We start from the raw sequence: 24,327 nt of genomic DNA, 5'->3' as shown, positions 1-24,327 counted from the left end.
ATCCCAGGACCCTGAGATCATGACCTGAACCAAAACCAAGAATCTGATCCTTAACCAAATGAGCCACCCAGGCACCACATTATGAATTTTTCATTTTTATGAATCATTACAAAGAGGCAACTTTTAATTTTACTGATTTTCTGTATTGTTTTTGTCATCTATTTGTTTATACATATGTTTTTTCCTTCTTTATTTGTATTTGATTTGTTCTTTTTCTAGCTTCTTCAGAGGAATCTTGGATTATTTATTTTTAATCTTTCTTAACATGTAAAGTTTTAAAATTTCCTTCTAAGTCCTGTTTTTATGTAGCAAATCTTAATTTTTACCCAGTTCAAAATATATGGAAATTTCTGCTATGATATTTTCTTTGACCCATGTATTATATTATTTCCTTTTGTAGTATTTGGGGATTTCTTGCTATTTTTTTATATTTTTATTTTTAATTTCATTTCATTTTACTTCAAGTAGGTTCCACATCCAGTGTGGAGCCCAACACAGGGCTTGAACTCACCACTGTGAGAAAAAGACCTGAGCTGAGATCAAGACTTGGACACTTAACTGACTGAGCCATCAAGGTGCCTCCTTGTTATATTTTTAATTCTGTCTAAATTCCACTGTCAAAAAGCATACTCTGAGTCATTTCAATTCTTTTAAAATTTTTGAGGCTTGTTTTTTACCTAGAATATGGATAATTTTGATATAGTTCATATGCACATAAAAATAATGTGTATTCTCCAGTGTGCTGTGTATGTCACTATTCCAATATGATTATTGTGTTGCTCAGATTTTTAATATTCTTGGTGTTTGTATGTTTGTGTATATATGTCTTCTTATTCTATCAGGAATCATGAGTTATAGTAAGTCTACTATGATTGGATTTATCTATTTATATTCTCTCAGTTTAACTTAAGTATTTTGTAACATATGGGCATATATTCAGTCTTAGAACTGACAAAATGCTGGTAGATTTACTTCTTTATCATTATGAAACATCTCTTTTTCTCTGCCTATAATGCATCTTTCCTCAAGGTTTCCTTCGTTCTATATGAGTACAGCTACACTAGGTTTATTTTGGTTTATCTTTTCCTGTTTTTTTAACTTTCTTTTTTTTAAGATTTTATTTAATCAACACAACCTGAAACCTAAAAATCCTGCCCTCAAACCATTTCCCCAGCACTGACACTGGGATCTCCATCTTCCCTTTCTTTCCAACGGGATATTTTTGTACCAATATCAATTCCTTTCTCTGTGCTTTCTCTATTTTAGAGACACACCTGGGTGGCTCAGTGGTTGAGCATCTGCCTTTGGCTCAGGTTATGATCCCAGGGTCCTGGGATGGAGTCCCACTTTAGGCTCCCTAAAAGGAGCCTGCTTCTCCCTCTGCCTGTGTCTCTGCCTCTCTCTGTCTCTCATGAATAAATAAATAAAATATTTTTAAATTAAAGATATGGTATACAAGAGAATATTATTCAGCCATGATAAAGAAGGAGACTCTGACATTTGTGACAATGTGGATGGATTTTGAGGGCATCATGCTAAGTGAGATAAATAAGACAAGAACTGTACGGTATCTCTTATATTTGAAGCTGAAAAAGTAGAAACAGAGAGTAGAATGAGGTGGATAAATGGGGAGATGTTGGTCAAAGGGTACAAATTTCCAGTTTTAAGATGAATGAGTCCTGGGGATCCAATGCACAGCATGGTGACAACAGTTAATACTGTATCAGATACTTAAATATTCTCACCAGAAAAAAAATCCCAGAAATTATGTAACATAATGGACGTGTTGAGGAACTTTATTGTGGTCATTATTTCTCAACATCTATGTGTGTCAAATCATCACTGTGTACCTTCAATTTACACAATGTCAATGATATATCTCAATAAAGCTGAAAATTTTTGAAAGAAAAAAATACTTTATTTGCTTATTTGAGAGAGATCATAGAGGGAGAGGAAGAGGGAGAAGCAGACTTGCCACTAAGCAGAAAGCCCAATGTGGTTCGATCCCAGGACCCTGAGATCATGACCTGAGTTGAAGGCAGACATTTAACCAAATGAGTTACCCAGGTGTCCTTATTTTTTTTAGCTCTCAATCTTTTTATTCTATCTCACACAAACACACATTATTATGACAGCATATACAATAGTTGAACTTTTCTTAAACCTAGTGTGAGAATTTTTGGTTGCTTAATGTGATTATTACTTAATCTAATCACAATTACTGTAATATTTGATAATTCTCCATTTATATTTACCATCTTTTTTTTCTATTTGTCCGTAAACTTTCATTTTTTTGGATTATTCAGACATTTATTATTTTTCATTTTCCTTCAGTTAGTTTTTTAGTTAATCTTGTAGTAATTATCCTACAGATTAAACATGAATCTTTGATCTATAAGAGTCTAATACAAATATTTTAATTTTTACAACTTCCATAATAATGCTTAGAACTCATTAACCAGGGGCAACTGAGTGGCTCAGTCAGTTAAGCGTCTTCCTTCAGCTCAGGTCAAGATCCTGGGAGCCTGCATTGAGCTCCTCACTCAGCAGGGAGTCTGCTTCTCCCTCTGCCCCTCCCACTTCTCATGCTCTCTCTCTCAAATAAATAAATAATATCTTTATTTAAAAAACCTCACTGGGCAGCCCGGGTGGCTCAGTGGTTTAGCACCGCCTTCAGCCCAGGGCCTGATCCTGGAGACCTGGGATCGAGTCCCACATTGGACTCCCTGCATGGAGCCTGCTTCTCCCTCTGCCTGTGTCTTTGCCTCTCTCTCTCTCTGTCTCTCTTGAATACATAAATAAAATCTTTAAAAAAAAAAACACCTCACTAACTGTATCTATACCATCTTCGTTTTCAATTATTGTCATGAATTTAAATTTTGTATATATTTTAAATCCTTTAAGAAACTGCTATTTTTGCCTTGTATGGTTACTATTAATCTATATTTACCCTCTTCATTTCTTGCTGCAAGTCTGATTCCTTTAGGACTTTTCCCTCTGCCCAATGAATTCTACTGAAAGTATTTCTTTTAGTGCAGATGTGATTGTGATTAATTCTCTTGGTTTTTATTTGTTTGAAAACCTTATTTTTGAAGGATATATTTTCTGGTAATATAAGCATCTCCTTGACTCTGGTCTTCAGCATCTTTCCTATGGTATGTCTAGATGTACTTTGTATTTTATTTCTCTTGATTGGATTTCCTCAAGCATCTTGAATAGTAAAGGATTTTCACAAATTTTGGAAAATTCTTGGTCATTATCTCTTCAAACATTTCTTATTCTTTATTCCTAGTATCGCCTCTCCTTTTAGGATTACAACCATATGTGTGTTCATTTTTCATTATGTCTCACATGTCACTAATGTTCTTTTCTGTATTTTTCATCATTTTTTCCTATGCTTCTATTTGGATATTTTATATTGGCCTATCTTGCTTTCACTAATCCTGTGTTCCTTTATGTCTACTAAGTCATAAACTATTTAAATAGTTTTTAATTTCAGATATTATATTTTTCAGTTCTGTTTAATTTCCATTTTAATTTCAATTCTCTCGTGAAATTCTCTTTTATTTATTTTCTTTATTCCTTATTTGTAACTTATTGGTCATACTTATTTTACATCACTGTCAGTATATTTTAGTATCTATTTCTCTTTTGGGTCATTTGTATTGTCTATTATCTTCTCCAGGTTTTATTCATGTGTCAACCAGTTTTTTGTACATGTACTTAGGAGTTTTTTTTATTGAATGCTGAATATCTATGTAAAAAGCTGTCCAGGATCTAGGTGATATTATCTTCTTCCACAAAGAGTTCACCTTTTCCTCCATTAACTTGATAGAGTCATGTCTAATCAAATTTCCTTAATCCAAATAGGCACCATGTATAGTCAAGGTGCTTTGCAGTCCTGATAAGCACCTAACACTCCAGAATGATCAGTTGAGAACTCAGTGTATTTTCTACGGCCTCTTAACCATGGCAGGTTCTAAACCCTAGTCTTCATGTATCAAGACTATCAAAACTGACTCTGCTGTTCAGAGATGTTTTACTTAGGCTTTTAGTTTTCTTCCCTGGAATATCCTTGAATTTGACAAGTGTCTTGGAGGGGAAAAAGTAGCCATGAGCTTGCATCTTCCAGTCTGCCAATGGCTACTGAAGTTAGCCATTTTTCTGGCCCTAGCAGGAGCCTTCTGTCTGTTCTAAGAGCTAGCAAACTTCTGCAGGGCAAATTGACTATAGAAGTCAGTTCACAACTCCAAGAAATCTTGGCTCTTTGAGTTCTTATTATATCATCTGCTATCTGTTGCTTCAAACAGATAATTTCTGACTTTTAATAAGTTTTTATGTGTGTTTCTGCTGTTAGGTAATCCATCCATTCTACCTAGAAGCAGACTTCCACCAAATAAGTACATAACTTTTATTTTGTTTTTTTAAGATTTTATTTATTTATTCATGAGGGACACACAGAAAGAGTGAGAGGCAGAGACATAGGCAGAGGGAGAAGCAGGCTCCATGCAGGGAGCCTGACATGGGACTCAATCCCAGGTCTCCAGGATCACGCCCTGGGCTGAAGGCGGCGCTAAACCACTGAGCCACCAGGGCTGCCCAGTACATAACTTTTAACCTCAGATTGTTTAAAATCTGTATTTTGTAATTTTCAGTAGTAAAGGAAGAGGGGGTTTTTGAAGTGATGTGGGCCTATACAACGCCTTCAGTAAAATTTCTGCCCCCAAACAGCATATGTTCAACTAACTATGCGCTGTGGCCAAAAAAACAATAAAGAAATTGTAAAAGATATATATATATATATATAAGAAGGATATTAGCTGAGCCTATTGTGTGTGGTAGTCACTTCACAATATATTTAATTCAAAGCATCATTCTGTACACCTTAAATTTACACAGTATGTATTTCAATTATTTCTCAGTAAAACAGGAAAAATGCACATATAACAGAAGCATGTGAGAAAACATAGGATTGAAATGAGCATTATTATCAAGATCTTTGGCCTTCATTGTTTATTTTTGTTTTTGCAACAATAGAATTGGCCTATTTTTCATAAGGTATTCAATCTGCAGATATTATTTGATCACATTTACTACTAAAAAAATCTTTGAAATCATCTTACTTAGAAAATCATTGAATTTCAAGATGTTGATCCATTCTACACCAAAGTCTGGTATACAGAATGATCCATGCATTATTGTAAAGAATGATCTGTGCTTTATGAATACACACAGTAATCCATAAAATAATACAAAAAGTAATTCACAGATTTACACATAAATTCATAAAGGTGGGTTCTGGGTGTTTATTTGGCCAGTCTCATTTGGGCAATTATACAAATTGGACTTTACTGACATAAACAGAAAAAAGGGAACTTGGATTTTGATAATGTTGAAATATACTGTGAAAACTTCAATCACATTTCTCATCACCATACATAAAAGCTATTCATTTAAATAGCCAGTAAATGGAGTAGTCATTAAAGTTTACTACCATATTTATGCCTATATGTACTTGTGTTTAATTTTGTTCTCATTTTTATCACTTTCTCATTTCTTTTTTTTAAACTTTTTTTTATTTTTATTTATTTATGATAGTCACACAGAGAGAGAGAGAGAAACAGAGACATAGGCAGAGGGAGAAGCAGGCTCCATGCACCGGGAGCCCGACGTCGGATTCAATACCGGGACTCCAGGATCACGCCCTGGGCCAAAGGCAGGCGCTAAACCTCTGTGCCACCCAGGGATACCTCACTTTCTCATTTCAATTTTTAGGCTAGATGAAAGCTAAAGGTTATGTTTCAGGAATAACTTAACCAGTAATTTTCCTTTTTATGTCATTATACCCTTAAGAAAAAAAGTAATTCAGGGATAAGTATAAATAATTAAATTCTAGTAGGATGACCCTTCAGATTAAAAATAAATATTTAGATTAAAAAGCAAGCCCTTTAATTGCTCACATTATGCCAAAAGTTCAACTAAGAGGTTTTACACTTATATCCATATAAATTTAGTTGGAAACCACATGATTAGCTGACTTTGCTTATTGAATACAATGTAAAACAATTATACTTCTGATAAGTTTACTTCTTATTTAATTCCTATTTCTATTCTTATTGTCCAAAATGACAAAATAATGCTTATTTCTTATAAATGAAAATTTAGCAGAATTGATAAGCTTACATTAAATACCTCAGAGTACATTGAACAGAAGATAACTTCGACATCAAAAATAAAACATTATTTTGTTGATAAAGGATGTTTATGTCTGCAAAGTAATTTAAAATGAAAATTTCCTATCACTCAATAACCTTGAATAGACCTGAAAAGAATAACTGAAACTCAGAAGAAATTCTTTGACCCTTTCGAAAGATGGAGAGAAGCTGCAAGAAAACCAAAAGAAACATATACATTAAATTACACATGAACTTCTATTTATTGGGCAAAATGAAGGACAAGGAAGTATATGATGTCCTTCATATCTTGAATCCTTTGAAAGGATTTAAGGCTTATTTAAGGTTCTGAAATTGTTTTAAAGGATCTTACCAAGCAGTGACTTAGGTTTGTTTAGTGAGCATGATGCCAAATTATGGATTTTTCTCCTCAATTATTACTTATAAATGAGAATAATTTTTAAAATCTAATATTAGTATATATGGAACACACACAAGGTGATAGGTAAGTAACAATCAAAAAATTTTTTTAAATTCTAGTATGTATGGTGTTCACAATAGGAAGTCACAATTTTAGCGTATTAATATTTTAATCAAAATGCATGTTTATGTACAATTTCAGAGAAACAATTAAGTTAAGTTAGATGCTCATGGGTTTTCGGGGACATAACCTGGAGAACAGTCAACAAGGCCTAGGTAGCTAAAAGAATTTCCAACACTCCGAAGATAAAGACAAACATCACAAATATATAGAAATGCATGAATACATAAAAGCTTTAAGACATTAAGAAGTTGATTTAAATAAAGTTTTTTCTTACACTACTTGAGTAATTATAGTTATGGAAAGATTAATCATAAGAAAAGGTCAAATATGGAGAATATACATACTCTATAACCAGTGTAACTGAAAATGCGAGTCCAATGAATATTAATCAAAGGAGGAAATTTTAGCACAATCAGGGATATGCATAGTTTTGGAATAGAGATATACATATTTAGACAACAAAATTTATTAAAAGAAAGGCATGGCAATGAGATGTTTACCAAAATTAAGGAGAGGCTGACTTGACCAGATACAATCTTTAACTGAATACGAAGCTATTCCTGCAGTTGGAGTTTTCTTTAATTTCTCTCTCACTGTCCTCAATCAAGAGGTTGGGAAATATCGGTTTCAGAAATTTGAACTCACCAGTTCTAGGGACTCCGGTCAGACAGACGTCATACTGGTAGCTCTGGGACAGGGTCCCCGCGCCGCTGACGTCCACCAGGTGGCCCGGAAAGTGGCCCTCGGGCACCGCGCAGCCACCCCCCGACGCCGCCCCGCTCCTCCTGCACAGCCGCACCGCCACGAACGCCAGCGCCGAGCACAGGAAGAGCGACGACACGGACGCCAAGGCGATGACCAGGTAGACGGTGAGCGGGTCGGCCCGGGCCTCGGCCGCCGCCACGTCCGGCAGCGGCAGGTAGGGCTGCGAGAAGCCGTCCACCAGCAGCACGTGCAGCGTGACGCTGGCCGACAGCGGCGGCTCGCCATTGTCCTTGACCAGCACCAGCAGCCTGTGCCTGACGGCGTCGCGCTCGCTCAGCAGCCGGGCCGTGCGCACCTCGCCGTTGTGCGCCCACACGCCGAACAGCCCGGGCTCCGTGGCCTTGAGCAGCTGGAACGACAGCCAGGCGTTCTGGCCCGAGTCGCCGTCCACCGCCACCACCTTGGTCACCAGGTAGCCCGCCTCGGCCGCCCGCGGCACCAGCTCGGTGCAGGGCGCAGAGCCGTTCTGCAGCGGGTACAGCACGAAGGGCGCGTTGTCGTTGTCGTCCAGCACCAGCACGCGCACCAGCGCCTGGCTGCTCAGCGCGGGCGAGCCGCGGTCGGCCGCGCCCACGCGGACCTCGAAGGCCTGCAGCGCCTCGTAGTCCAGGGACCTGAGCGCGAACAGCTGCCCGTTGTCCGCGTTGATGGACACCAGCGAGGCGAGCGGCAGGTGCGGGTCCCGGGGCGGCAGCAGCGAGTAGGTGACCTGGGCGTTGGCGCCCGCGTCTCTGTCGGTGGCGCTCACGGTGCCGATGTGCAGGGCGGGGCTGTTGTTCTCGCGGACGCGCAGGGTGTAGGTGGTCTGGCTGAAGGCGGGGGCGTTGTCGTTGACGTCGGAGACCGTCACGGTGATGTTGTGCTGGGTTTTCAGCCTGGGGGTCCCCAGGTCACTGACGGTGATCGTGATGTTGTACTCCGCCTGGCTCTCTCTGTCCAGCGCCCCATTTGTTACCAAGGTATAGAAATTCTTGAAAGTCGGTTTCAGAAGGAAAGGCAGATTTTCTGGAATAGAGCAAATCATCTTTCCATTGTCTCCAGAGTCTCTATCTCGAATTCTGAAGACAGACACTACAGTCTCAGGAGCATTTTCTGGGATAGAGCTGGTGACTGAAGATACGGTAAGTTCAGGGGCGTTGTCATTCATATCCACCACATATATGACTACAGTGCCTTTTCCAGAAAGGCCTCCTCCATCAACAGCCTCAATTTCCACGTGGTAAGATTTAATTTGTTCAAAATCCAGTTTCTTTGTCAGTCGGATTTCTCCTGTGACTTCATTTATTGAGAAAGTTTGCTTAATTTCATCTGATGCTTGGAACAAGCCATAGGAAACACTCCCGAAGTTTCCAGCATCTGCATCTCTAGCCGAGACACTAAGTACTGGGGAGTCTATTGGGCTGTTTTCCAAGACCTGCACCTCATATGGGGAGTGCACAAACTCTGGAGCATTGTCATTGACGTCCATAATCAGGATTCTCACTGCAGTGGTGCCAGACCTAGGTGGAGACCCACCATCCAGTGCCATGAGGGTTAAGCTGAACTCAGGCTGCTCTTCTCGATCCAGTGCTTTGTCCTGCACCAAATCTGGGTATTTCTTGCCCTCACTATGATTTCGGGTTAGAACATGAAAATGAGAATTGGGGCTGATCGTGTATTTTTGAAGACCATTGCTGCCCACATCCAAATCCTGAGCCAATTTCAACGGAAAGAGAGTCCCTGGCGGGCTGTTTTCCGGTATTTTCAAGAGCATTTCCCTAGTCGGGAATACCGGGGAGTGGTCATTTACGTCCTGGATTGATAATTCTCCTTCAAAAAACTGAACTGGAGTTTCTAGAAATACTTGGAAATGCAGTACACACGGTTCAACGGGGCCACATAGCTCTTCCCTGTCTAGTTTCTCCCTCAAAAGCAAATCTCCAGTCTGACCGTCCAGCTGCAAGCGCTGCTTGTCATCGTCAGACACCACCCGGGCCGACCTGGCTGCCAGTTCCCCAATCCCCAGGCCCAGATCCTCTGTCAGATGGGCTACAAAGGAGCCACTCTCTGTTTCTTCCATCACAGAATAACGAATAGGCTCGCCGCGAGCCTGAGACAAGAACACCATTAAAATAAAGGCCATCACTTGCCTGTTTGGTTGAATTCTCTCTGGTGTCTCCATGTTGGAGACCTGGTGCTTTTATATCCAATCCCTCCTGGGAGCCAGAAAAAGACTGGAGGTATTAAATTCTGATTTCTTGTTTGGTAGAGTCCTCACAAAGTTGCCTTTAATCGTAAGTTCGTTTAGTGTATCGCAGCCCAAACTCGCTAGTAATCCAGCACGGCTGGCAAAGCTTCATGCGTGTATTTTTTCTCTTTGCAACAAAGGAATACGCGAGCTTTTTAGGGCTCTTGATTCAGTCTTAGCCTGCAGCGCCACCCTGCGTCTCGACTTAGAAATTAAAATTCTCATGTCAAAGCATATTTTGGAAGTGTCCAAATGTAAGCTATTTTTAAAAGTGCATAGAACTTTTACAAACTTTTTAATTCCATTAAATTGCATAATCTATAAGGTTACTTCATTATATTGCATAAGATAGAGTAATTAATTATAGGCACAAAGCAAGAGGATAACCTGGTCCCCCACACTCTAATCAGCAGGACTTTACTCCATTTCCCCTTTACATAATCTAACCAGGTGAGATAAGTCCTTATAAAATTATAATTCATAATAGTTAATATTTGTTTATTCCCAAGTATGTGAGGAATTTATGATGATACAAAAGTTTTTAAAGGTGTTTGGTATCACATGGTCTCAAGGAGACTATTTTTTCAAAGGGAAGTTTCTGTGTTCCTATACTGCTACACAAATAGTAGTATTGTTGAATGAAGAAGCATTTCACTTTGTTATGAGTCCTTTTACAGTGCTAACCCACATTAAATTTAGAAGGAAATCAAACAGTATTAGAGTCAGATTCTTAGACCTGGGGAGGAGATCAAAGGAGTTTTACAGATAAGGAAACTGAAGCTCAAAGGATTATAGGACTTGATTACTTGACTATTATCAGAATAATATATAGACAAAATTAAGTGAGTAAATATAAATTTTTTAAGATAAAGGCCTTAAGCTTAAGCTTATTTAGTTAGATAGATACCTATATTTTATAATAAGTTTGCTTCTTACCACTTTTTATGCTTTTTATACCAGATACCATATTCTTCAACCAGCTGACTTGGGGGGAAATAAGAAGCCCTGATTTTTTTTTATTTTTTAAATTTATTTATGATAGTCACACAGAGAGAGAGAGAGAGGCAGAGACACAGGCAGAGGGAGAAGCAGCCTCCATGCACCGGGAGCCTGACGTGGGATTCGATCCCGGGACTCCAGGATCGCGCCCTGGGCCAAAGGCAGGCGTCAAACCGCTGCGCCACCCAGGGATCCCAGAAGCCCTGATTTTAAAGCATTTTATGGCTCAGCGGTTTAGTGCTGCCTTCAGCCCAGGGCGTGATCCTGGAGACCTGGGATTGAATCCCACATCAGGCTCCCTGCATGGAGCTTGCTCCTCCCTCTGCCTGTGTCTCTGCCTCTCTCTCTCTCTCTCTCTCTCTCTCATGAATAAATAAAAAATTTTAAAAAGCATTTTAACCTGTGAACAAAGGGGTCTCAGGCCTTGTCTATTCATATATCATAAAGAGAAGAGACTTATTTATAAAATGAAACTCCAGCGCAGTGTGCAGCTATTGTGATTGTCAATATAATAATTTAACTGAGATTCAGTTAACCAGGTTTGGTTGCAATTAGTACATTGAGTGGAGTACCATTTATCTTTGCACATACAGGGTTTCCCCTCCTTAAATATCTTGCCATTTTATTTAATTACTTAATAATTTATAGTTCATGTTGAATGAATTATTTTAAAGGCAGTTAATAATCTTAGACTCTGAGCGACAGAAAGTATTAGAAAAAATATTTTTGAAAGAGCTTAGATTATAGTAGTCATTCACAAATATCAGATGAATAAATAAATTAATCCACTCTAATGATCGTGTTTCTATTTATATAAGATTATTGCCAGATCATACATTCAGCCATTAACATGTCTGAAAATAAACAGAATTCGCAGAGAACATGCTAAGTATGATTCAGTTAAATTTACTTTGATTCCGGTTCTATTAACTCCTATAAGAGACATAGCAATGGCAGTAATAATAACATTAATACACTTTAGAATTCCTTCATATTAAGGCAAATCAGAGGAGATACAATATATAGGGCCATTAAGTGAAATAAAAATAATAAAACACTGAAAAGAGCAAAAGATAAGAATATTATTTTAGATATAAGTGGAAAACAAATATCTTGGGCGAAACAAAAAGCAAACTGTTTATAATAACCAAGCTCTAATTAGATTCAAGTTAAAGTGTTCAGAACAAAACTCAAACTATATTTTGTTTACTTCTTTCTATATGTTAACATTGAAACAGTGTCGCAAATCATCTCTTTTCATTCCTTTTGTCAATCCAAAGCAAGTGAAATTTAGATAATATTAACACATAGGTGCCTCTTTATGCTAGATATTATAAGCATTTACACATATTAATTCATTTTATCCCCCAACCACCCTATGAAGTAGGCACTCTTATTAGCCACATTTTTTAAAGAAATTGAGGCACAGAGAGTTTAAATACCCTGCCCATAATCAAACACCATATGAAATGGCAGAGCTAGGATTCAAACTGTTAGAGTGTGGCTCTAGAATGTATTCTCTTACTCACATAAGTGGGATTGGAGAAGCGAACAACTTTTTAGATAATTTAGATTCATTCTTCAGCCTTGCCTTGGTTACAGAGATATCATGGGTGATATATGTGTTCAACTGTGCAAGTAATATAAGAATCTTTAAAATGGTCTGTCTTCCTAAGGTGGTTACAAAACTTAGAAATTGGAAGAGAAACTAATAGTGTTTTGTTGAGGTCAAGGTAAAAAAAAATAAGAGTGATATATATATATTTTTAAATATATATATATTTTTATATATATAATGAATATATATATATTTATATATATATATATAATGAATACTCTGTAGCCTTGATTATTGGAGAAAAAGATATCTATGTATAGATCTTTTGAAATGTTATTAGGGTGTAAAGTTAAAAGCAAGTAAGATGACCTAAGAGATTATTCCCCCAAATAAATTGCTAAACCTAGAAAAAAAATCTATTATATTTTACCTGCACAGAGGAGGAGTTAATGATATCAAAGATGATCACTGAAAAACCATTCTATTCTAGTCAGGAAGGTTACATTATCCATTCTGAAGGATTCATACTACAAAATTTACACAAATTTCATCTGACCTGAAATACGACATTTGAAGCATTTTTTCTATGTTGAATATACAAAGAGAGAAGGAATAGTTTTAATTCTTCCCTGGCAAAGTACAAGCAAGAACTTCGAATTTCTTTGAAGGAAAGATCAAAATCATTTCAAAGGAATTTGAACACAAGTAGACCAAAAGTTCAAAATGCAAAATCCATACTCTGGAGTTTTGAATACTCTCACTTGTTTAAAAAAAAAGTGAGAGAATGTTTTTTAAACTTCATGATGACTTGAGGGCTATTTTGTTCTTAACTTGAAGGGGGAGAGTAGAGCAGAAATTAAACATTAATTGTTAAGAGAGATTAATTGGTGAAATAGGAATTAGATTTTAACTAGTATTTTTAGTTCCTTAAATGACACTTATATATAGTATATATACTATAAATAATATAAATATATATAATCAATAGCATTATTTCAAAATATTAAGCTAACGTTAATAATTGTTTAGTATTGATGGTTTATGAATTTTGTTAGGAAGTCTTATAAATTTTTGAGATTTTTCTACTGGATAGATAAATTAGATATATCAGGCTGGCCATTTGAGTGAAATAACTTTAAAGCAAACAATACTGCTCACTGGTAAAAACAAAATAATATCAGTTAAAATTCCAAACTAAACCTATAAGTTATTTTTTAAAATCACATTTATTGGGATGCCTGGGTGGCTCAGTTGGTTAAGTGACTAACTTGATTTTTTTTTTTTTAACTCTTGATTTTGACTCAGGTCATGATCTTAGGGTCATGAGATCGAGCCTGGCATTGGGCTCTGCATTGAGTGTGCAGTCTGCTTAAGATTCTCTTTCCCTCTCTCTCTCTCCCTCTGCCCCTCCCCACCTCACAGTCACATGTGTACTCTCTCTCTCAATAAATAAACAAAATCACATTTATTGAAACGCGACTTTAGAAAGTAGATATCTGAATAATTCAATTTTGGCTTGAGAAATTCATGATAGAATCTAAGATAATTTCTAATAATTCCTTATAGTATATACCAAATAAAAAGATAGTATTGGTATGTTTAATGTATCAGGATGTTCAAATATCTAATGTCTGACTAATAATACATCTTTAAACTCAGGAAGTATGAGTCCTCCAACTCTGTTGTTCTTTTTCAAGATTGTTTTGTCTCTTCTGGGTCCCTTGCATTTTCTTATGAATTTTAGGGTCATTTGCCAATTTCTGCAAAAACAAAACAAAACCAAAACCCCAAAACAAAACCAGCTGGGATTTTGATAGGGATTGCATTGAGTCTGTAGACCAATTTGAGAGGTATCACCATCTCAATAATATTGAATCTTTCAATCAGTGAACACTTTCCATTTACTTAGGTCTTCTTTAATTTCCCTCAATGATGTTTTGTTGTGCTCAGGGTAAAGTCTTGTACTTATTTTGTTAAATTTGTTCCTAAGCATTTTATTCTTTTTGATGCTATCATAAATGGTTTTAATTTCTTTTTTGAATTGTCCAATGCTAATGTATAGAAATACATTTGAGGGACACCTGGGTGGCTCAGCGGTTAAGTGTCTGCCTTTGGCTCAGGTCGTGATCCTGGATCAAGTCCTACATCAGGCTCCCTGCATGGAGCCTGCTTCTCCCTCTGCCTGTGTCTCTGCCTCTCTCTCTCACTCTCTCTCTCTCTCTCTCTGTCTCATGAATAAATAAATAAAATCTTTTTTAAAAAAGAAATACATTTTATTTTTAAAGATTATTTATTTATTTAGAGAGTGGGCATGGGGAGGTAGGAGGGTAGAAAAGGGGCAGAGGGACAGAGAGAGAGAGAGAAAACAGATTCCTCACTGAGCCAGGAGGCCAGTGTGGGGTTCCATCCCAGGACCCTGAGAGCATGACCTGAGCTGAAATCAGGAGTTGAACATTCAACCAACCCAGCCACTCAGGCGCCCCTCCTTAGGATGTTCTTTATACAAGATCATGTCATCCACAAAAATACTTTTAATTCTTTTTTTAATACTTTTAATCCTTAATTTACAATCTGATTTATTTTCTTTTTCTTGCCTAATTGCCCTGGCTAGATTTCCAGTACAATATTAAATAAAGTAGTGGGAGGAAACATCATTGTCTGTTCCTCATCTTTGGGAGAAAGTCTTTTACCATTAAATATGAAGTTAGCTGTGGGTTTGGGTTCTTATTATTGCCCTTTATCAAGTTGAGGACATTTCCTATTCTTCCTAGTTTATTGAGTGTTTTTATCATGAAAGGTGTTGAATTCTGTTAAGTGCTTTTTCTGTGTAAATTGAGATGATTGTATCATTTTTCCTTTTTTGTTAATAAGGTGTATCATACTAATTGATTTTCATATTTTATTTTATTTTTTAAAAAACAACACTTTAGTTTTTAAAGATTTTATTTACTTATTCATGAGAGACACAGAGAGAGAGGCAGAGATGTAGGCAGAGAGAGAGGCAGGGTCCCTGAGGGGAGCTGGATGAGGGACTCAATCCCAGGACCCTGAGATCATGCCCTGAGCTGAAGGCAGATGCTCAACCACTGAGCCACCCAGGCACCCCTGGTTTTCATATTTTAAACCAACTTTGAATTTCTGGGATAAATTCTACTTGATCATGCTGTATAATTCCTTCTATATGTTGCTGGAGTCAGTTTGCTATTTTGTTTATAATTTTTGCATCTATATTCATAAGGAATATGGTATATAGTTTACTTGTATTATCTTTGTTTTTAGCATCAGGATAATACAGAGCCCATAGAATGAATTGGGAAATGACCCCTGCTCCTCTTTTTATAATTGGATTTGTGAAGGACTGGTGTTAGTTTTTTAAGCATTCAGTAGAATTCTCATCCAGGAACTTTCTTTATGGGAAGTTTTTGATTACTGATTAAATCTGCTTGAATAGGATAAGACATCTAAGATGAAAAAAATCCATTTCCCCAGAGATAAAAAATTTAGGCACAAAGAAACCCCACTTCAAAATGACAATATTTAGACAACATAGTTTTAATTTTTTATAAACTGCCAATTGTTTTAGAAGTTGAATTTCTCATCAAAGCTCTTCCTCATAGACAATCTATATTAGCTGGAGACAACTGACTTCAGAAATCTGAACCCATTTGTCTCTGACATTCCAGTCAGAAACCTCTCACATTAATAGTTCTGCAACTAAGTCCCAATGATGTTGACATCTCCCAAAGGCTCAAAAAAATGGCATTATGAGCAGTAGTCCACTGAAGGTTCCCTGTTCATCCTCCACAACTGAACATCATTGAATAGGAGCAGAGAATTGAAGAAGAAGATGGCTGAATCAATTCAGTGATCATGAGGACAGAGAATCTATCAGATGAGTACACGTCTGAGGAGGTTCAGTGAATGACAGTGAATGAGGAGGTTCAGGCTGGGAAAGGTCCTAGACCATGTCAAATAGAGGTGGCTTCTAGTCCTTAATAACAATAGCTTGTGCCTGGCTGTGACTATCAGTCTAGAGCCTAGATATGCTTCACTGCTCCATACTTACAGGTTGTGAGCCCACATGCTAAACATCAAGTACTATGAAGCTTTGCATCATTATTATAAAGATCCTGAGTTCTAACTCACATTGCCATCCAGATTACCACCGTGTTCTATGTGGCACCAGCTCAGTGCATAAATATTTGCAGCAAGTTTCCTTGGTCATCTAGCACTACCATGTGCAACACTGTAGAGCATGCAACTCTTGATTTTGGGTAGTGAGTTAGAGCTCCATGCTAGGTATAGAAATTACTTTAAAAACATAAAGAATTGGGGATTCCTGGGTGGCTCAGTGGTTTAGCGCCTGCCTTTGGCTCAGGGAGTGATCTTGGAGTCCCGGGATCAAGTCCCACATTGGGCTCCCTGCATGGAGCCTACTTCTCCCTCTGCCTGTGTCTCTGCCTCTCTCTCTCGGTGTCTCTCATGAATAAATAAATAAAATATTTTAAAATAAAAAATAAAAAATAAAGAAGTTTACGGATAAAAGAATGACAACTATACTGATTTCATACTTTTTCACAACAGTGTTGGATACCAAAAGAACAGAAGGAAAATGAGTTTAAACTTAATAATCTATGTTCAACCAAACTATTGGCTAAGAATATTCATATTAGACATAAAAATAACTCTGAATTACAACTAACAGATTTCTAGCTTTAAAATATATAGCAATCTACTCTGAAAAGCAAGAATAAATAAAGAACAAAAGTAGTGGGATATGGCAGAAAACTTTGACTTTTTTTAAAGTCTTCATTTACAAGGAAGTCATATTTAAGGATTAAGGAAGATTTATAAAAATTATGCTAGCTTGGGTGCCTGGGTGCCTCAGAGGTTGAGCATGTGCCTTTGGCCTGGGATTGAACCCCGCATCAGGCTCCTTGCAGGGAGCCTGCTTCTCCCTCTGCCTATGTCTCTGCCTCTCTCTGTGTGTCTCTCATGAATAAGTAAAGCACAATTTTTAAAAAATTATTTCTAAAATTACACTAGCTTATATGCTTCGGTAGTTTTAATAACTGATGTTTGAATATAGTTTAGATTTAAATGAACTTAGAAGTTTGAAATTTTCATTTCTTTTCTTGAAGTGTTAAAAAATAGATTGTAAATGTCAAGGAAATATTTCAATTATTAATGAATGTATGTGTTTTCAAAGAGGAAAAATGAGAGTGCACACTATCCAGAATTACATTTTGAAACTAAATTCATGCTTGGCTATTTTAAAGTTTATTCAAAGATTTTCAGATCTTGCAAATTTCACTTAATTTTGATACCATGAAGGCTAACCAAAGTTCAATAGAATAACCAATTAGAGGCCAGAGAATTCAAATACTGACTTCAGGAAGCTAATTTGATGAAGAGAAGGTCTGAGAAGTTGACACTGCTTTTATAAATCATTTGTATTTCACTTTTTCTTTATCCCTGAAATCAAAGATGTGAACAAGCACAACTGGAACCCAAAGAGAGATTAATACATTATTTTACAATTCTCTTAGTTTCCAGAAATCTCAACAAATGAAGGAAGACCAGTAAATAATATGTTGGCTCTATGGAGATCAGAATTCTTTAGCCCCAGCCCTTTCTGAATGTAGCTAGTTCTTCTGAATTTCACAGTACAGATAAGTTCCAAGTAAACAAGTTCTTGAAAAATTCATTGACTTCTCAAATATTTTTTTAAAATTAATCATTCAACAAATGTTATTGAAGCATCTACTATGCGTGAGGCATTGTGTTATAATGCTGGAGATGCAATTCTGAATAAAAGAGAAACAGACTCTACTGATAATTTCCATAGAGTCTAGTCAGGTTATTTAGTGTATTTGGGGGGAGGGGCCATTTTAATTTCCTTTACTTTTTGAGAATTAGAATATTAGAGATCAATTTGGAAATAATTCACAGTAATGAACTTATTAGTCCTCATAGAAGACTACTAAAAATTATCATTAACATTGGAAGTCATCCCTTTCACCTTGTACCAGACTTTCAGTATAGGGATTCCAGAAAGTAGCCACAATAGATAGGACTATACCTATGGTACCCTCTTTGTCCTCTACTGAATATCCAGATAAGGTAGTTTTTGAACATTATCTTCAGATGAAAGAGTAAAAGGTTTCCAACAGCCCAGAAATAAAAGCAACTTTGAAACAAGATTAAGGTGTAATTGTTTCTGATCTTCGAATTTAGTACAGAGGATCTTTTCTGGCTTTACTAAATTCTGTTCACTTTCTCAACAATATGTAAATCCAATGGATCTACCAACTAAGTTATTACTAGTATCTATTCTTTTGTCTTCCAGGTCTAAATGAATCATCAGATTACAACCTCTCCAACTTTAGTCCCAGATCATATACCATATTGGCTAAAAACAAAAACAAACACACAAAGAACCTGTCTTCTATACCTTACACAATGGCATATTTCCCTAGCTCTGACACTACCAGTACTAAGCCAGCCAAATAAAGAGAAGTCTTGATATAGTTCTTTGCCTTTTTCTTCTCTTAATGAAAATTCAGCTAAATATGAAAAGAAGAAAAAAGATCTGACTAAAAGAGCCAGATTCAAACATCTCTATAAAGTGCTTCATCAGTGAAAGGAAATATTCTCTTTCCTCTGATTATTAAGGACTCGTGCATTTGATTCTCAGTTGTACAAAATGACAGCATTTATAACTACACTTTAATGTATGATTAAAGGAAAGTTCAATTTTAAATTCTTTTTCTCTTTTGGGAATTTTCAAAATCATTGAGAAACTTCACTTTACTCTCTTCTAGTCACCAATTTTCAGTTCTTGGAAAGTTCTATCTCTCTGGAAGAGAAAATGCCTCTGAGGAGAAAATTGATTTTTTTTCCTAATCAACGTCTCTAATTGGGGACTAAATAATTTGTCACTTATTTTTTTAAGATTTTATTTATTCATGAGAGACACACAGAGAGAGAGGCAGAGACACAGGCAGAGAGAGAAGCAGGCTCCATGCAGGGAGCCCGATGTGGGACTCGATCCCGGGACTCCAGGATCATGCCATGGGCCGAAGGCAGGCGCTGAACCGCTGAGCCACCTATGAATCCCTAATTTGTCACTTAAATATAAGTTTTTCTTTTTCATCCAAAATAGCTATAAACTGTGATGTTTTGGTTGCTTCTAGATTTTATTCATAGGTGTAGCTAATTTAGATTTTCACAATGATATTCCTCTCTCTTCTTTAGAACTACCTCTTCTTATACATCTTTTACTTACATTATAGGGGCTGAATGCTGATGTGGATGGACAAAGTTTATCCCAGAAGGACCATATATAATCCTGAGTAATGTCAGGTTGAAATCAGGAAGAGGGAATCAAGATGGTAAACAAACAAGCAAAAAATACATATGTATTTCCCTCATATATCACCATCTAAATGCCAAGTAGGTATTAAAATTATTTTTCTTTAAAGATTTATTTATTTATTTTGAGAGAGGGAATGATAGTGGGGGAGAGGCAGAGAGAGAGGAAGAGAGAACTCCAAGAAGACTCTGAGCATGGAGGTGGGGCTCGATTTCATGACCCTGAGATCAAGACCTGACCTAAAACCAGCAGTCAGTGGCTTAACTGACTGGGCCACTTGGGCACTCCTAGATATTAATTTTAAAAGCAGGATTGGATGGGATGCCACATTTACCGTAAAGCATTTAGAAATCATATATGCATGTGCTTTCTTGAAATTAAAAAAAAAATGACTCTTAGGTTGGGATGCCTGGGTGGCTCAGTCGGTTGAGCACAGGACTCTTGGTTTCCGATGAGGTTATGATCTCAGGGTCCGGAGATGGAGCTGGGCCGGGCCTCCAGCTCCCTGCTAAGCACAGAGTCTGCATGAGATTCTCTCTCTCTCTCCTTCTCCCTTTGGCCTTCTCCCCACACTCTCTGTCAAATAAATGAATAAATTTTAAAAAATGACTCTTGGATTGATAACATTTAGATCTCAGAATTTACAAACTAAATTGTCATTGTATCCGATGCCTCACTAACATTTTCGTGCAAAATGAAAAGGCACAATCTATTGTTCAAAATGCTCTAGGCTTAATTATTTTTCTTCAGTCATCATAAGAATACACTAAGCAAATCAAAGAGTAATATGCCTCATAGCCTATATTTTGTGTGCATTTTTGTCAATGTAAATCAATATAGTATTAAATATTAATTGCAAATGTCAAAACAGAAAGTAAACTAAATGTATTACTTTCATTTGACTACTATGTCCCTAAAAACATGTTGTACCTTAAAGAAGGTACATCTTAAAGAAGACACATTTTTGTATATCCACAAACTTCATTAACTACAAAGCTACTTTAAGTATATTGTAAAGAACAAGATGTGACTGTATTCAACAGGGTAAATTATAAGATTACTGGTTTGGAACTTCATCTACATTTCTTTGGATGTAGAATTTAAGATGAGTTCCTTAAAGTAAACCTGTTTGAAATCATTAAAACAAAATGAATGTATTTTTCCTCACTTATTAGAAAAAGAGAAGGAGACATTAAGACTGCGTTATAGGACAGAAAGCAGATGAAAAAAGAATATGCAAGGATTACAAACAACACAAAGTAAAATCAACATATAAGCAAAATGTTATATCAACGAAAGATTCTTGATTTCAAAAGCAAACAACCACAGCCAAACAACTATTTTTTTTTACTGTTGTGTAAATGAAACCTAAACTATCCATAAAAGTAGAGCTTTGCTTTAGTCTCACTCAGTATCCTGAAACAGACCACTGGGAATAATGGGCTTGAGGAACTTGAACTCGCTGGTCCCAGTCCCTCCCGCCAGACACACCTCGTACTGGTAGCTCTGGGACAGGGTCCCCGCGCCGCTGACGTCCACCAGGTGGCCCGGAAAGTGGCCCTCGGGCACCGCGCAGCCACCCCCCGACGCCGCCCCGCTCCTCCTGCACAGCCGCACCGCCACGAACGCCAGCGCCGAGCACAGGAAGAGCGACGACACGGACGCCAAGGCGATGACCAGGTAGACGGTGAGCGGGTCGGCCCGGGCCTCGGCCGCCGCCACGTCCGGCAGCGGCAGGTAGGGCTGCGAGAAGCCGTCCACCAGCAGCACGTGCAGCGTGACGCTGGCCGACAGCGGCGGCTCGCCATTGTCCTTGACCAGCACCAGCAGCCTGTGCCTGACGGCGTCGCGCTCGCTCAGCAGCCGGGCCGTGCGCACCTCGCCGTTGTGCGCCCACACGCCGAACAGCCCGGGCTCCGTGGCCTTGAGCAGCTGGAACGACAGCCAGGCGTTCTGGCCCGAGTCGCCGTCCACCGCCACCACCTTGGTCACCAGGTAGCCCGCCTCGGCCGCCCGCGGCACCAGCTCGGTGCAGGGCGCAGAGCCGTTCTGCAGCGGGTACAGCACGAAGGGCGCGTTGTCGTTGTCGTCCAGCACCAGCACGCGCACCAGCGCCTGGCTGCTCAGCGCGGGCGAGCCGCGGTCGGCCGCGCCCACGCGGACCTCGAAGGCCTGCAGCGCCTCGTAGTCCAGGGACCTGAGCGCGAACAGCTGCCCGTTGTCCGCGTTGATGGACACCAGCGAGGCGAGCGGCAGGTGCGGGTCCCGGGGCGGCAGCAGCGAGTAGGTGACCTGGGCGTTGGCGCCCGCGTCTCTGTCGGTGGCGCTCACGGTGCCGATGTGCAGGGCGGGGCTGTTGTTCTCGCGGACGCGCAGGGTGTAGGTGGTCTGGCTGAAGGCGGGGGCGTTGTCGTTGACGTCGGAGACCGTCACGGTGATGTTGTGCTGGGTTTTCAGCCTGGGGGTCCCCAGGTCACTGACGGTGATGGTGATGTTGTACTCCGCCTGGCTCTCTCTGTCCAGCGCCCCATTTGTTACCAAGGTATAGAAATTCTCTTCTGATGGTTTGAGGTTGAAAGGGAGATTGCTCTCGATGGAACACATAATTCTGCCATTGTCTCCGGAGTCTGGATCAGAAACACTGAAAACAGCCACCACAGTCTCTGGTGAGTTCTCAGGGATAGGGCTGGCTATTGAGGACAAGGTCAGTTCTGGAGGGTTGTCGTTCACATCAACCACCTGAACTATTACTGTTGTTTTTCCTGAAAGGCCTCCGCCATCCTTGGCTTCTATGTCCACTTCATAGGTATTCATAACCTCATAATTCAAATATTTGACTAGCTGGATATCACCAGTAATTGGATTGAGCTGAAAAGTTTTGCGAATTTCTTCAGAAGCATGAAAAAATGCATATGAAACTGTCCCCAAATTTCCTGTATCTAAATCAGAAGCTGAGACGGTGACAAGAACAGAGTTAATGGGGCTGTTCTCTAGAACTTGAACCTCATAGAGTGACTGTGTAAATTCTGGGGCGTTGTCGTTTATGTCTAAGACCACAATGTGAACCTGGGCGATCCCCGACCGGGGTGGAGAGCCACCATCCAACGCGGTGAGAGTCAAAATGAGTTCTGGCTGCTCCTCACGGTCCAGTGCTTTGTCCAGCACTAGTAGTGGATACTTTCTTCCATCCCTACGACTGCGTGTGAGAACGTGGAAATGGGAATTAGGAGTGACCGTGTAGTTTTGGAGACTGTTTCTTCCCACATCCAAGTCCTCAGCATTTCCCAAAGGAATTATGGTCCCTGGTGGCGTGTTTTCTAAGAGTTTCAGCTGCATTTCATGTTCAAAGAATACCGGGGAATGGTCATTTACGTCTATGACCTGAAGCTCATATGTAATAAACTGCAAAGGGTTTTGCAGTAATATCTGAAAATGCAGTACACAGGGCTCCGTGGGGCCGCAGAGCTCTTCCCGGTCCAATTTCTCATGCAGGAGCAGATCGCCGTTCTGATGGTTGAGCTGAATATGCTGTCTGTTCCCTTTAGACACAACCTGGGCTCCCCTCAGAGCCAGTTCCCCCACCCCTAGCCCTAGATCCTTTGCTAGGTTGGCTATTAAAAAGCCCCTCTCCGTTTCCTCAACCACAGAGTAGCGTCTTGACTCAGACTCGGCCAGAGACACACCCAGAAAAACAAAGAGAAATAGAACTTGCCTTTGTCTAAGAAAGCTGTCGCCTCTGGCCTCCATTGCGCTTTCGGCCATGTTCTTCCCGGATATATTGTCAAGCTAAGCCTCCGGCAGTGCCAACAAACGCAGTCTTGTGCCTTTCAACCCTGGAAGAACGTCTAGCGAATAATCCTTTCCAGATTTGCTCATATTTGCTTGCTTAAAAGTCGGCCCAGGCTCACAATGCCTAGTTTCCCGAACCGGATCGGTGCCTTAGAGCCTGCGCACAATGCCGGTGGTTAATTCGCCTTCTTAGTCAACAGCGCCACCAAGCGTTCGCTGGTAACTTAAAAACTTAGAGAAGGAGTTTTGGAGCAGAGCATGTGTTTTGATTTTTTTTTTGTTTCAAGATTTTATTTATTCATGAGGGGTCCCGGGATCGGGTCCCACATCGGGCTCCCTCCGTGGAGCCTGCTTTTCCTTCTGCCTATGTCTCTGCCTCTCTCTCTCTCTCTCTGTGTCTTTCATGAATAAATAAATAAATAATTTTTAAAAGATTGTATATATTTCTATATTTGATTTTTTAATCACTCACTCCCCTTATCAAACCCATTTAACGCTACTGAAGGAGGTTCTTGTGTTATATGAGTTAACCAAACACAACCTGGGAAAATGAAATGTGCCCTTAAAAAAACAACCACTGTCTCTGGTAGAGTCCTCATTTACATGTTTTTGCTGGATTTATAGATTTCGCTGCTAGGGCAACTCTTCCTGCCCTTCTGTAATTATCACACATAAACTTTAAAAGATTTTGCTCTAAATTATGTGCTTCATAGATTACTTGTGTTTTTCTCTTATTTTCTAGATTTTGTAAAATGTGCATGAGTTGCATTTATAATCGGGGAAATTTCTATGAAAAGGTGATGAAAAATTACAATAGATCATGTAATAGATCATTACAATAGATATATTCAGAGGCCACAAATGCCTAATTCTGGTCAAATCTTCACAATCATTCAA

General features: G+C 38.9%; 2 protein-coding genes across 2 annotated transcripts; both read right to left on the bottom strand.

Annotated features, from left to right (window-relative positions):
* Window positions 1-4,409: 4,409 nt before the first annotated feature.
* On the bottom strand, window positions 4,410-10,848 carry PCDHB4 (protocadherin beta 4). The gene has a single exon (XM_077897560.1). The coding sequence runs from the start codon at window positions 9,641-9,643 to the stop codon at window positions 7,256-7,258; it is 2,388 nt and encodes a 795-aa protein (XP_077753686.1). The 5' UTR covers window positions 9,644-10,848; the 3' UTR covers window positions 4,410-7,255.
* A 4,822-nt stretch (window positions 10,849-15,670) lies between these two features.
* On the bottom strand, window positions 15,671-23,690 carry PCDHB3 (protocadherin beta 3). Its single transcript, XM_077897562.1, has one exon. The coding sequence runs from the start codon at window positions 23,401-23,403 to the stop codon at window positions 21,046-21,048; it is 2,358 nt and encodes a 785-aa protein (XP_077753688.1). The 5' UTR covers window positions 23,404-23,690; the 3' UTR covers window positions 15,671-21,045.
* Window positions 23,691-24,327: the final 637 nt, after the last annotated feature.

The sequence above is a fragment of the Canis aureus genome, chromosome 5, assembly GCF_053574225.1.
Source record: "Canis aureus isolate CA01 chromosome 5, VMU_Caureus_v.1.0, whole genome shotgun sequence".
Taxonomy (NCBI): Eukaryota; Metazoa; Chordata; class Mammalia; order Carnivora; family Canidae; genus Canis; species Canis aureus.
Note: the sequence above shows the minus strand (reverse complement) of the source record. Positions and strands in the feature narration are given on the sequence as shown.

Bases quoted from the DNA above. Each gene is read 5' to 3' on its own strand.
- PCDHB4 (XM_077897560.1), bottom strand. From the start codon at position 9,643: ATGGAGACACCAGAGAGAATTCAACCAAACAGGCAAGTGATGGCCTTT.
- PCDHB3 (XM_077897562.1), bottom strand. From the start codon at position 23,403: ATGGCCGAAAGCGCAATGGAGGCCAGAGGCGACAGCTTTCTTAGACAA.